Here is a 12,777-nt window from a genome sequence, read left to right as displayed (position 1 = left end):
AAATGTTTTATGCCAGCATTTAATAGGTTTATTGTTATTTTAAATTACTTGATAAAAATATTTTTAAAGTTCTCAGTTTTAATTTCTAACACAGTCATTTTCAATAGATATAACCCAAATAAACTAAGAACACTAAAGGGATTTTTTTTTTAAAGTGTAAAGGGATCCTGAAACCAGAAAGTTTGAGAAGCACTAAGATAAGTAATCCAACAAGAAGAGTCATGTGTAATTCCCTTCTACTCTATAATTCCATGAATGAAGTCAGAAACATGTAAGAAAACAAGAGATATGATTTAAAAATATATATAAAAGTAAAGAAAATTTTCCCATCCACCCTTTATGAAAAACTATAATCAAGCCTTTTGTAAGATATCTCTTGCTGTAAATTTCATTTTCATTAATAATCATAGCTTATAGCCACATTAGAAAATACTGAATTTTTATAGTTAGCTTTAAAAAAGAATATAGGAATTGGATTAAGGCTAATAAAAATGGTCTTGTTCATTAGTTGCTTTAAAGAACAATGCATTTATTTTGAACCTACTTGCATATCTACATGAACATTTAAAATAATTATTCTCTGAGCCATTCTCTTAATCTTTCAATCTACTAAATGTGCTATTATATACTAATTTAAGTAGATTAAATTAATCTTGCTTTTTAATTGTATATCATGCTTTTAAAATACATGCCCTCGGGTATCAACCAACAATAACTTGTACTCACTGATATAGAAAATAAAATGAAATATATGAAATACTAAACTGTTCAATTTTCAAAGGAATGAGCATTTATGCTAGCACCATATATTATCATTCAATTCACAGGTAGATCAACAAAAGGTTTTCGGTATCTATACGAAGAAATAATTGATAACTATAATACAATAAATATAATAAACCTGACCTCCAGTACTAAGTCACCACTTTACTTATCTCTACTGACTTCAAAATAGCAGAAACAAAGTGTTCACATCAAAATGAGCTCTATATTTTTCCAGCACTAGTTTTAAAATAACTGATTGCGTTCCAAATATTACTTACAACATATGTATATGGTATGAAAAATAGGATGAACAGTTATCTACCCACGACCAGCTTCAGAAGCAGAACATTAACACTACTTTTGAAATCCTCTCTAAACCCCATCCCCTGCCCCAAAGCTGCCACTCTCCTGAATTTTGTGTGTTATCATTCCCTTGCCTTTTCCCACCATTAACTTTTCATTTAACTTACCCTCATCTATTTACTCACCAAAGAGTAAACATGTGTGTCACATCCTTAAAATACATAAATGCTAAAGAATGTGATTCATGCCTTTAAGGAATTCAGAGTCAAGATAAGGAAACAGGAATATAAATCATTATAGTAACCCATTCAAATACTAAAAGCGGTTAAGTGAGCACACCAAAAGACGCTTTTAATTTTGCTTGAAGATGTCAAGAAAGGCTTCACAGAGAAAGGTGAGTTAGCACTGAGTTTTAAAGAATAAGTACGTATTTACTAGGTAAAAGGTTGGGGGAGATACTCTGTTAATCTCAAACAGGGAAAACAACATTGCCAACAGACATAGGTAAGAAAGTTGAATAATTTCAACAACTATAAGTATGGCTGGCACGGGAAGCCTGGAGACAAGGCTAGAAAGGTAACTGGGGACCAAATCTTGATGAGAAATTTGGAGTTTTTACTCTAAGCAAAAGGAACTGAGGTAAATAAATTGCTTCATTGTTATTTTATTATTGTTGTTCCCCACAATTCCCTATATCTATGCTCTTGGTTACATGAGTAACCAATTGACTCTGGATTTGGTTACATGACTTCTTTTCACCAGTTAAGACAAGAACAAATTTGATGGATTGCTCATGTCCACTTCGCAGCGCTGCCTCTGCCATGAAACCAAGCCCCCAACTAGCCTATGGGAAGGCGAGCAACTACATAGAACAGAGCCAAGTAGTTCCAGCTGAAGCCATCCCAGACCAGCCAACAGGCAGCTGATTCCTAGACAAATGAGCCCAACCAAAACCAAAAGAATGACCCAGCCAACCTGTAGACTCATGAGTAAATAAATGCTTATTACTATATGCCACTGAAGTTTTTTTTTTTTTTTTTGAGACAGAGTGTCGCTTTGTTGCCCTGGCTAGAGTGAGTGCTGTGGCATCAGCCTAGCTCACAGCCACCTCAAACTCCTGGGCTTAAGCGAGCCTACTGCCTCAGCCTCCCGAGTAGCTGGGACTACAGGCATGCGCCACCATGCCCGGCTAATTTTTTCTATATATATTTTAGTTGGCCAGATAATTTCTTTCTATTTTTAGTAGAGACAGGGTCTCGCTCTTGCTCAGGCTGGTCTTGAACTCCTGACCTTGAGCGATCCACCCGCCTCTGCCTCCCAGAGTGCTAGGATTACAGGTGTGAGCCACCATGCCTGGCCGCCACTGAAGTTTTGTGAGTGTTTATAATGTAATAGAATGTAAAAGATAACTGAAACAGCGACTGAAGCCAAAAATAGGGTTTAAGCAGAGGTGTCACAAATACATTTTTTAAAGACTGTGTTGATGAATGAAGAATAGATCTGGGGATTAACAATGGAGACACAAAGTTTAAGAAACCATAAAGCTGAAATTACTGCCAAAAGGAACAGAGAGGAAAAGACATTTGAAATGTCATTTGGATGCTGGAACTGTTGGAAGTTAGGGACTAATTAGATACATTCAGTGATGAAGAGGGAGGATTTAACGATGAATTCTAGGCTTACCGCAAGAGTAATTATGGATGTAATCAACCTAGATTTAAAATAGTTTAGTAGAAATAAGTTAGGTATTTTTTTTTTAGATCTATATTTTTGAGGAAGACAGAAATAATCATTTCAGAAAAAAGTACTTCAATACTGAAAAGGGAAGGCCATTTTTATATACTTTTACCAGGGGTAAGAAAAAGAAATCAGAATTTCAAGATTTTTTTGAAAAAATAAAAACTACCCAAATGATTAAGCCCTGGAACACAGTTCCACATAATAAGAACCCAGTTTCCTAGGATTAAAGATACAGCACCAGATCTTTGGAAATGGCCTTTCTAGATCAAAATCAGTGGGTTTTTACTCCCCTTTTCCTTTGCAGCTTCTACTGTTTTGTTACAGTTTATTTTTCTTCATAATCTGAAACAGCTTAAATGGAGGGTGCAATAAAAAAGTTCTATAAAGATTTGAAAAAATAATAAATGAACTGATACTTGCTTTACCCCAGTGTATAATCATGCACTTGTTTAATTCAAAGCCATAAACTCAGGCCATCTTATTCACTATTCATCCTATTCATGTGTATATGTAGAGACAGACATACACATGCATATATATATATACAATTTTAATTAAAAATAAAATATATATCATTCATGAAAACTGATAAAATAGTGAAACGGTAAGGGGTCAAAATATCAAAAGCATGTTTATCCAGAGAAAATAAAAATAAGATGAACGCTGAAAATAAGAACAGCGGTGACAAGGACATGAGAAAAAATATAGACAGTTATACAGAGTTACATTTCTGGGCTAAAGTAGTTTAAAAACGAAATGATGTAAAAATACCCATTTCTATTATTCCTATAAAATATTAATATTACTAGATGTGTTTCTGTATCAGTAGCTGAAGAGCCAGGTATAGAAGGGGAAATTCAAGAGTACTTAAAACTTGTTTACTACAAATTCTTTTGCTACCACTGCTAATAGATGTTAGAGAAGAATACAATCGTGCAGAAAAAGAAGTGTACACCCACACGCCATTGTAATATAGACGTATGAAAAGTCTGAGAACTTGCCTCTTTCTCAGTGTCTCTAGAGATACATGTCCACTGGTTGTCCTTCACACTGTATGCCCAGAAGTCAGCAAGATCTTGTGTTCCATCCCAGCCACCAAACAAATAAACAGTCTCTATGAAAATCAGAAAAATATGTGTAAAAAAATGAACGTAAGAACAAATATAAGCATAGGCACCCAGACCTAGCCAGTTGTTTCTAAGGTCATTTAAGAAGGTACATCTAAATAAATTTTAAAGTAAGATTTTAAAATTGGTAACTCTCCAAAACATATACTATTCTAGTATTTCCTAAACATGAATGCTGCAGAACCACTATTTTGAGAGATTTATAAACATACAGATAACCAGCAGGCATGTCCCAGGATTCTGAGTCCATAGGTCTCTAGTGGGTAAAAAAAGAGGCTGTAATTTTTAAAAGTATCCCAGATGAATGTGATGTGTAGCCAGTTTAGGAGTTTCTGTTAGGCCATGAAAAGTTTACATTTACCAGCTTCTTAACAATGTAACCACTTTTTAACCACTTGAAGACCTGTGGAGTTTTTTACTCAGATTGTAAAAAACAGAAACCCCAGAGGAATATACAGTATAAAAGTATTATATAATCATAAGTCTTATATATCTAGCTGTTTCTGAAAACACAGAAAGTCACATTAAAGGTGGTTTCTCTCTACTGCAATAACAAAACAATGGTTAAAACTAGCTGTAAGTTAGTTAGCTATCTTAAAAATAAAGTGGTATATAGTTTTGATATTCCCATGGAAACGGGGGGGGGGGGAATTTTTCCAAATATATTGTGGTAGATTTAACTGCTCAGTTAAATCATTCTAGGTATCCAGAATAATTCTAGGTATTTTGAGAATTTGGTTTCTTCGGACTCTGAAATGTCTATTATATTCATGGGCTTTATCACTAAAACACTGACTTCTTGCTCAATGAATAATGAATCTTTACACATAACACTGTGCATCACAGATACTTCTTTAAATAGTGCCTTTTTTTCCTTCAAATATTTTTCCCTTGTGTAATTGTCTTATGTCTACTGGTTACATAAGTCCACCAATTTACTGTTCAAAGTTAAATAAAACACTACAAGAAAACTGTATAAGCAGTCTATTCTCTGACATGCTCTACATCTCTATATATGGTGGCTATCATCTAAGTTTTGTCCCACCATGAAGGGTTACAATTCAAAGTACACTTGGAAATACTGTAATACTATTTAAGAAACCTTTTGCCATTGGTGGAGTTGGGCTGTCTTCCAGAAAACTGGTCATATTTTCATATAGTTTCAAACTCTTACGTAAATTTTCTATGCAAAATGTCTATTCCATCCCTTAATAACCTGTAGAAATCAAGACCATGCTTTACTGCTCTCTGGGTAAGAACAGCCCACTGGAACAGGACTGAGTGCTAGTGCTCACTTTGTGATCAAGTACAGGTCATTTAACTTCCCTGTGTCTTAGTTTTTTCATTTGAAAACTCTCAGTGTTATGAGGTTATTCAGGTATAAGTTACATGAAAACATTCTGAAGGCTGTCAAGCATGAACAGCATTTCTACCTTTAACATGCAGGAAAATAAAAAACTTTGTACTTGCTAAGTACCACAGATAAACAGTATTACCGTATCTTATTACATGTCTAATTCAGTACCTAGGACACTTTTGGCACTGTACAAATGTGAAATACTGGCAATTACTGTAAACTACTGGTAACTGTTATATCTCAGAACTACAAAACAATCCATTATCATCAGTTAAGTAACATTCTATTTCCAAAATGGCACATAGTAATGCCCAGACACATAATTTTACATGAAAAAAAAAATTAAAGAATTTTCATCCTGCTTAAAAATTATTTGCCAAGGCCTCACTATAAGGGTAATTAACCCTGTTAAATTCTGAAGCTGAAGAGGGCGGGGGTGGTGGTCTATAACTAAAATAGCAATAGTAACTGACCTTTTGTTTTATAGTGTTTCTGGGTACCCTCTGGATAAGGTTACCCTGGTTCATTAACTTTAATAACCCTTCCTCTTGGGCTCTGGGTTCTCAATGTTCTTTTTGAAAAGCAGGTCTCTTTGTACGCATAAATTCTCACAGCAAAGAAAACCCACATTTCCACAACAGCCTCATTGATAGCTGAGCAAAATAAAATCTGGCACAGAGTAAGCATCCCAATGGAATTAAGCCAAGATGTCATTCCTATCCATGAAAGCTTTGTGGTCCCAGTTGAAGTGTAATAGTAAAATTAAATGAATCGAATGAAACTGAACATTTTGACGTAGCTGAATGAAAATGTGTAACAAAATTTTAAAATTAAATCATCTAATCATTTAAGTCATTTGAAGATGAATTGTTATCTAGAAACAAACACCAACAAAAGTATTACTTAATGCATAAAGGATATCAAAGACCTTTAAAAATTATGGAAACAGTTGGAGAGAACTGTAGAGAGAAGTAAGGAAGTAGAAAAGAGAAAGGAAAAAGCATTAGTATTTGCAGCAGGGTAGTAGATTGGTTTACTGGAAGTCCATTCTCATGTTTATAGGTTCTATTATTTGTGGACATCCTAGGGTAGTACAATCCTCTTTTAGGAGCAACCCTTTCTCTATATTTTCTCTTAATGGAGCACAGGCTATAGTGACTATGTTTCTCCCAGCATTTAGGGGAATGTTTATTCAATATTTTTTGAGTACTGATCTGAATTGGCAAAGCACGTTAGAGAATAAAATGAAAAAAGGCATAGTCCCTATCCTCAAGGAGTTTACAATCTAGTCAAGAATATAAAACAGGTGCACAGATCACCATAATGAAGGGCAGACTAAGTGTCATAAGAAAGATAAAAAGCACCATGAGTGTTCAAAAAAGGGAAGAGAGTGTATCTGGTTGACAGGATTCAGAAAAGGTTTTGTGGCAACAGTGGTATTTGACCTATGCATTAGAAGGTGGCTTTGTGTTCTGACAGGCAGGATGGGGGGCAGAAAAGACGACTTTTCAAGCACAATAAAAGAATAACAAAAGTTAGAGACAGGAAAAACACATCAAAAGTGTTAAAAGTACTCTGAAGTCAGACAGACCTTGGTTACAATCCTAGCTCTATCATCACAGCCGTTTGACCACCACCAAGTTCCTAATCTGTAAAATGTGATACAGTACCTACCTCATAAAGCCACTGTGAGAATTAAATTAAATAATGCATGTAAAATGGTTAAACTGCGTCATGAATAAACGTATTGTCTGATTTAAAAGAACACATGGGTAGGAGGTGGACACGACAGGCAGTGGTCAGACCATGGAAAGGGTTAAATTAACTTGACTCCATACAGACAGTGGAGAAGCCACAGTAGATTTTAAGCAGAGATGTAACAAGGTAGGGTCTGAACTTGCACCATACAGGACAGAATGAAAAGGAAGAGCCAGGGAATGAGAGGGATTAGATAAGAAGTGGCCAATAATAGCCTATCTTCAAAATGCCAAACAAATTTTATTCTAAAACACTGAATCAATCACCAATCAATCAATCTTTACTCAAGCCACAAAAACTAAATTTCAACCATATTCTTTGGTACAGAATATGTACCAATTTGGTACCAGTTCCAAATAAACCCCAAAGCTACTTACTGCCAGTAGGACCAATATAAACATCTTATATGCACTAAGAATAAGGTAGACATGTTAAAAATAACATGTAAAGACTTCAGTATCTTCATACCATTTGGCACAATGAAACAGGCTTTTTATTTTAAGTGCCCAATTGTACTATCATTCTGCTATGATTTTTAGAAGTAAGACTGCTGACTGCATAATCCTCCACAAGATGGCACACTACATTTGTAATTAAATCAGTTTTTTCACTTTGAAACTGTATAGAATGCATAAACTGACATAGCCTTGCCCAAAATACATGTATCAAAAGAGGCAGAAGAAGGCTTAACAGGCTGGTGAAGGAAGTTGCTTAATACTTAGTTTAATTACACACCAAGAGAAAAACAAATGAAACAGAAAAAAGCAAGGTTTTAAGAAACACAAATTTATCTTCAAGGTAAAAATGAAACCCTGTCAGGACATTCAGATTAAGAGTTTAAATCCTCCTGAAAGTGTAGTTTAGTAAGACCTTAAACTGACCTGAGAACTTGTGAAGACAGGAATAAATTATAAGGGGAAAGACATTTTATATGCTCTTTACTCTTCCCTCCTTAAACCATTCCCTTGAACTATCATCATGACCCAGCAGATTATCAACTGGATTCGTCTGCCTTCTTTTTAGAGCTGTATTCTTACATAAAACTATCTAGAGACTGATCTGTTACTTTCCTTGCTAAAAGGTTGCATTTTATGTCTATGACAATACACTTTGTATTCTTAATTAAGTCTGCATTTCAGAATTCCTTTCTGATAACTGTATGAAAGAAAAAGATGCACATCACTTCAGAAATATGGCCATATGAATACACTTGTAGTAACAAATGTACTCAACAACCAAAACCCACATTTACTCACTTCCAAATATTCGGCTTTGCCTGAGTCTTAATGCCTATTCTAACTGAACCGGGGTAAAAGGGGAAGGTTTGTACTGTAGGTTCTCAAAATGTAATGAGAGTTAGCACTACCAAGAACAGCCAAATACTTCGGACATTTACATTTCTAACTGAACAGACTTCCACAATGAAACAAAGCAGACATGCCTTTTCTCTCTTACTGGTCACTTTATTTTACCCAGAGTTGAAACCCAATTCACAGGTGAAGAATCTTAAGCATAGAGGGTTTACAATCAATAAAACTGACATACAAATCCAGTAGGACAAAATACTACATTCCTGCTCCACCACGGTATAAATGATAGGATTCCCTTAGGATGGAAGAAAGCTTTGAAAATTAAATAGCAAAACTGATGCCACTACATACTTTTTTTAATGGTCACTCTATCCTCAGAGAAGGTAGCAATATGGAAAAAAACTATAGACTAAAAAGGAAAATAAAATTTAAGTATTATTAAAATTTTTAATATCTAAGAAAACAAGGTATATGAAACACTAGGAAGCAAAAATTGCTTTAAAATACAAGGCCACAGGCAAAGCGCGGTGGCTCACACCTGTAATCCCAGCACTTTGGGAGGCTGGAGGATCGCTTGAGGCCAGGAGTTCAAGACCAGCTTGGGCAACATAGCAAGAACTTGTCTCTAGAAAAAACAAAAAAATTAGCCAGGCATGGTGGCATGCACCTGCAGTCACAGCTACTTGGGAGGCTGAGGCAGGAAGATTGCTTGAGCCCAGGAATTCAAGGTTACAGTGAACTATAATTGGGCCCCTGCACTCCAGCCTGGACAACAGAGAGAGATCCTGTCCCTAAAAAAGAAAAAACAAACAAACAAAAAAAGCAAGCCACATTAAATAAACTTATGTGAACTTTATGCAGTTTTATTCTAATGAAGGTATTCTTTATTTTTTGATTTAGGAGTCTCTTTGAGAATCTGAAGATTCTCTTCTCAGAAAAATGTGCAGACAGACAAATATTGCATTTAACTTTGATGAAGAGCCCTTGTTCTAGAAACCTTCAAAATGCACACTTAAAATAATGACTGGGCTTCTTTAAACTATATTTTACTACTTACGTACCAACTTTGTTAAGATGGAACTTCGGGTTCTTCAAACTCTACTTAGAGAAAGTCATTCTTTACTACTAAACCTATATGATCATCATCAGTAAAATTCTTAAATGTATTTTAATATCTTTTTTTAAAAATTTAAGTATATTTATGGTTTCCCTTCCATTCTAAAACACCAATTAGGACAGCGTTTATAAAAGATGAAACAAATATACCAAATTACATTGGTTTTTTTAGAATGTGGGATTATGGGTGAATTATTTTTACCCTCAACACTGCTTTTCAAAATGTTTTAAACTGTTTTTCAAAAATTTTTAAATGGCTTTAAGACATTTCGATAGTAAAATTTTGTCAAGTTATACAAACAAAAACACAAAAGGAAGTTCCTTAGACATAACTAAAATTCTCTTGGCATAATCACTGTATGTTGCATATTAGTATGTTGCATATAAAATGCATGTAACAGATATAATACATACTTTATATATTAAAATATATTATTTCATTTAATTCTTATTCCAATTTAGTTTATTATTCCCATTTTTCAATATAACTAATTCAAGATCAAACAAAAAGTCAGTGGTAGAGCCAGGATTCAATTCCAGGTATGTTAGAGGCACACACCCCTCTTCCCACAAACTCAACACCTAACCACTATATTTGGCTGTCATATCATTAAGATCAGACTAGAAAAGATTCTTTCAAAGATTTATGATAAATACAATGTTTCTGAAGATGAGTGAGATGAACTTAACAGTAGCAGTTAAAAAAGGGCTCTGGTATCTACATGATAAGATAAATACTTATAGTATATGAAAACATGTTAGTAAATCATGCTATTAATAGCCTTATAGCAACAGAAGGATTCTTTTTTTTTTTTTTTTTTTTTGAGACAGAATCTCACTCTGTTGCCCAGGCTAGAGTGAGTGCCGTGGCGTCAGCCTAGCTCACAGCAACCTCAAACTCCTGAGCTCAAGCGATCCTCCTGTCTCAGCCTCCCGAGTAGCTGGGACTACAGGCATGCACCACCATGCCCGGCTAATTTTTTCTATACATATTTTTAGCTGTCCATATAATTTCTTTCTATTTTTAGTAGAGGTGGGGTCTCGCTCTTGCTCAGGCTGGTCTCGAACTCCTGAGCTCAAACGATCCGCCCACCTCGGCCTCCCAGAGTGCTAGGATTACAGGCGTGAGCCACCGCGCCCGGCCTAGAAGGATTCTTATAAAGAAAATCTCAAGGATACACCAGATTCTGCTCTTCTGCCAAATCAAGTTCAGAAAGCACCAACTGTTACTCTAAAGAATGGAAACCTCTATATAATATTTAGTTTTTCTACCTCTGTCCCAAAGTAATGATAACTACAGCTTTAGGAAGCATAGTCTAAATAGTACAAAAGAAGCAGAATCATCAAAATATTTAAATGTTAGACTATAACCAACAAAATATTATGGATACATTTCAAAAAAAATTAGTATATTATAATAAATGACATCATGACATGATCCACTTACCAAGATTTACAGCAATATCTGAGTATAGTTTCCAAGTAAATATTTTTCTTTCCACTCAAAGAAAAATGGATTTTAGAATTTTGATTCAATTCAACAAATATTTAGTGCAAATCTACTCCATACCAAGCTCTGTGGCTATAAAAATAAGTAAGATCCTTGTCCTTCCCTTCTCAATGAGTCCACTGGGACTGAGAAACTGAATAGCCAGGAATGGTATACATAATACCTATACAGTCAGCTCTAAAACAATGTGCGAATTACTGTAGTAGAAATAATAGTTTGAACAAAGAGTTATGTAAATGTAGGAGTAATATTCTGCCTGGATCTATCTCCTGAACCCCAAACTAATATATCCAACTGCTTACTTGACATATCTACTTGGATGTCTAATTGGCATCAACAACTTAACCTGTCTAAAATCAAGTTGCTGAACAACCTAACATATCTGATCATCTGATATCATAACCATCTTAGAGAATGGTTACACCATTTTTCTAATTGCTCAGGTGAAAATCCTAAGTCACCTTTAACTCCTTTTTCTCACACTCCACATCAAATCCATCAGCAAATACTATCAACTCTACAGGACACCTTCAAAATACATCCAAAATCTGATCAATTCCCAACACTACTACTACCACTCTATTATAAGCTAATGCTGTTACCACTTCTCAGATGAGCAATAGCTTCCTAAAAAGGCTCTCTGCTTCTGCCCTTGACCCAATTTGTTTTGTTAAAATGCAAGGTCAGTTCATAGCACTTCTCAAAACCCAGCAATGGCTTCCCATTTCACTCTGAATAAAGGCTAAAGTCCTAAACAAAGACCTAAAAGACCCAACACGATCTGCTCCCCACCACTCCTCATCTGACTTCATCTCCTACGAACTCTCTTCTTCATACACTTTTGACCAAGCAACAAAAAATTTGGGAAAAAGCCAAGAGTGGTAGAAAGGTGACGGCAATATTATTTCAACAATGAATACCACCTATATGGAGTAAGGCATTTTATTTGAAATTTTATTTGAATACTTGCCTCAGCAGTATTTACCACAGACTGTCAAAAATTAAGATAGGTATTTAACCCTTTGAAAAATATAGGTAATGAATCTTCCCAGAAAACTACACAAAGACAAAAATTTTGCACATCATTTCAAGACTATCCTGGGCCTCCTAAAAACCTATTCATGAAGATTCATGAAAGCAAACATAGAATGGTTAGCTGAAACAAAAGATGAGGAATACCAAGGTGTGAAAATTGTTGCACTTTTGAATAGCATCTTTTGGTTTCTTTTGTTTTCTCCTGATCAGAGCAGATTCCTGGATTACCCATACTCACAACCAGAGACCTGTCTAAATTTAAGCTGAACTATAATTTTAGAGTCTTGTTATAGTTCAAAGCTTTTTATATAACTTGTTTGAATCCCAGGGCGTATTTCCTTTTATTTCTCTCTGCTTCTAGACACCTGAATCCTTAGAAGGTGTCTCACTTCTGCCCTACCTCAATTTGAACCCCAAACCTAGCTGCTTCACCAGTGCCTACCAAAAACTAAACAAATAAAAATCCATTCCCAAATCAATTTTACTAGAGAAAACCAAGACTCTGGTGAGGGAAGAAAGGGTCACGTTACAAAATATGATATTCTGCCATCCTGCCAGTTCCACTACCATTATCTCTTTTTCTTGTTCCCTTTCTCTGGTCCAAACAACTAATTTTTCTTAGTATCACAAAAATAGTTCCTTCTACAATAAGGTCTCCTCAACATTTACTTTGTGCCCCAAAGCACCTTCACAAATAAATACAGTTCCCTTCTTAAAAGGAATGCTGGTGAATAAAACTTTCTCCAACTTATAATA

General features: G+C 35.0%; 1 protein-coding gene across 2 annotated transcripts in view; it reads right to left on the bottom strand.

Annotated features, from left to right (window-relative positions):
- MKLN1 (muskelin 1) overlaps positions 1-12,777 on the bottom strand; it is a 272,020-nt gene that overhangs the window by 47,161 nt on the left and 212,082 nt on the right. For both annotated transcript variants that reach the window (XM_069462688.1, XM_069462687.1), the window contains one exon: positions 3,810-3,922. In XM_069462688.1, the coding sequence (XP_069318789.1) occupies positions 3,810-3,922 (113 nt within the window). The remainder of the gene's footprint in view (positions 1-3,809; positions 3,923-12,777) is intronic.

This window comes from Eulemur rufifrons, chromosome 29 (assembly GCF_041146395.1).
Source record: "Eulemur rufifrons isolate Redbay chromosome 29, OSU_ERuf_1, whole genome shotgun sequence".
In the NCBI taxonomy this organism is placed as follows: Eukaryota; Metazoa; Chordata; class Mammalia; order Primates; family Lemuridae; genus Eulemur; species Eulemur rufifrons.
Note: the sequence above shows the minus strand (reverse complement) of the source record. Positions and strands in the feature narration are given on the sequence as shown.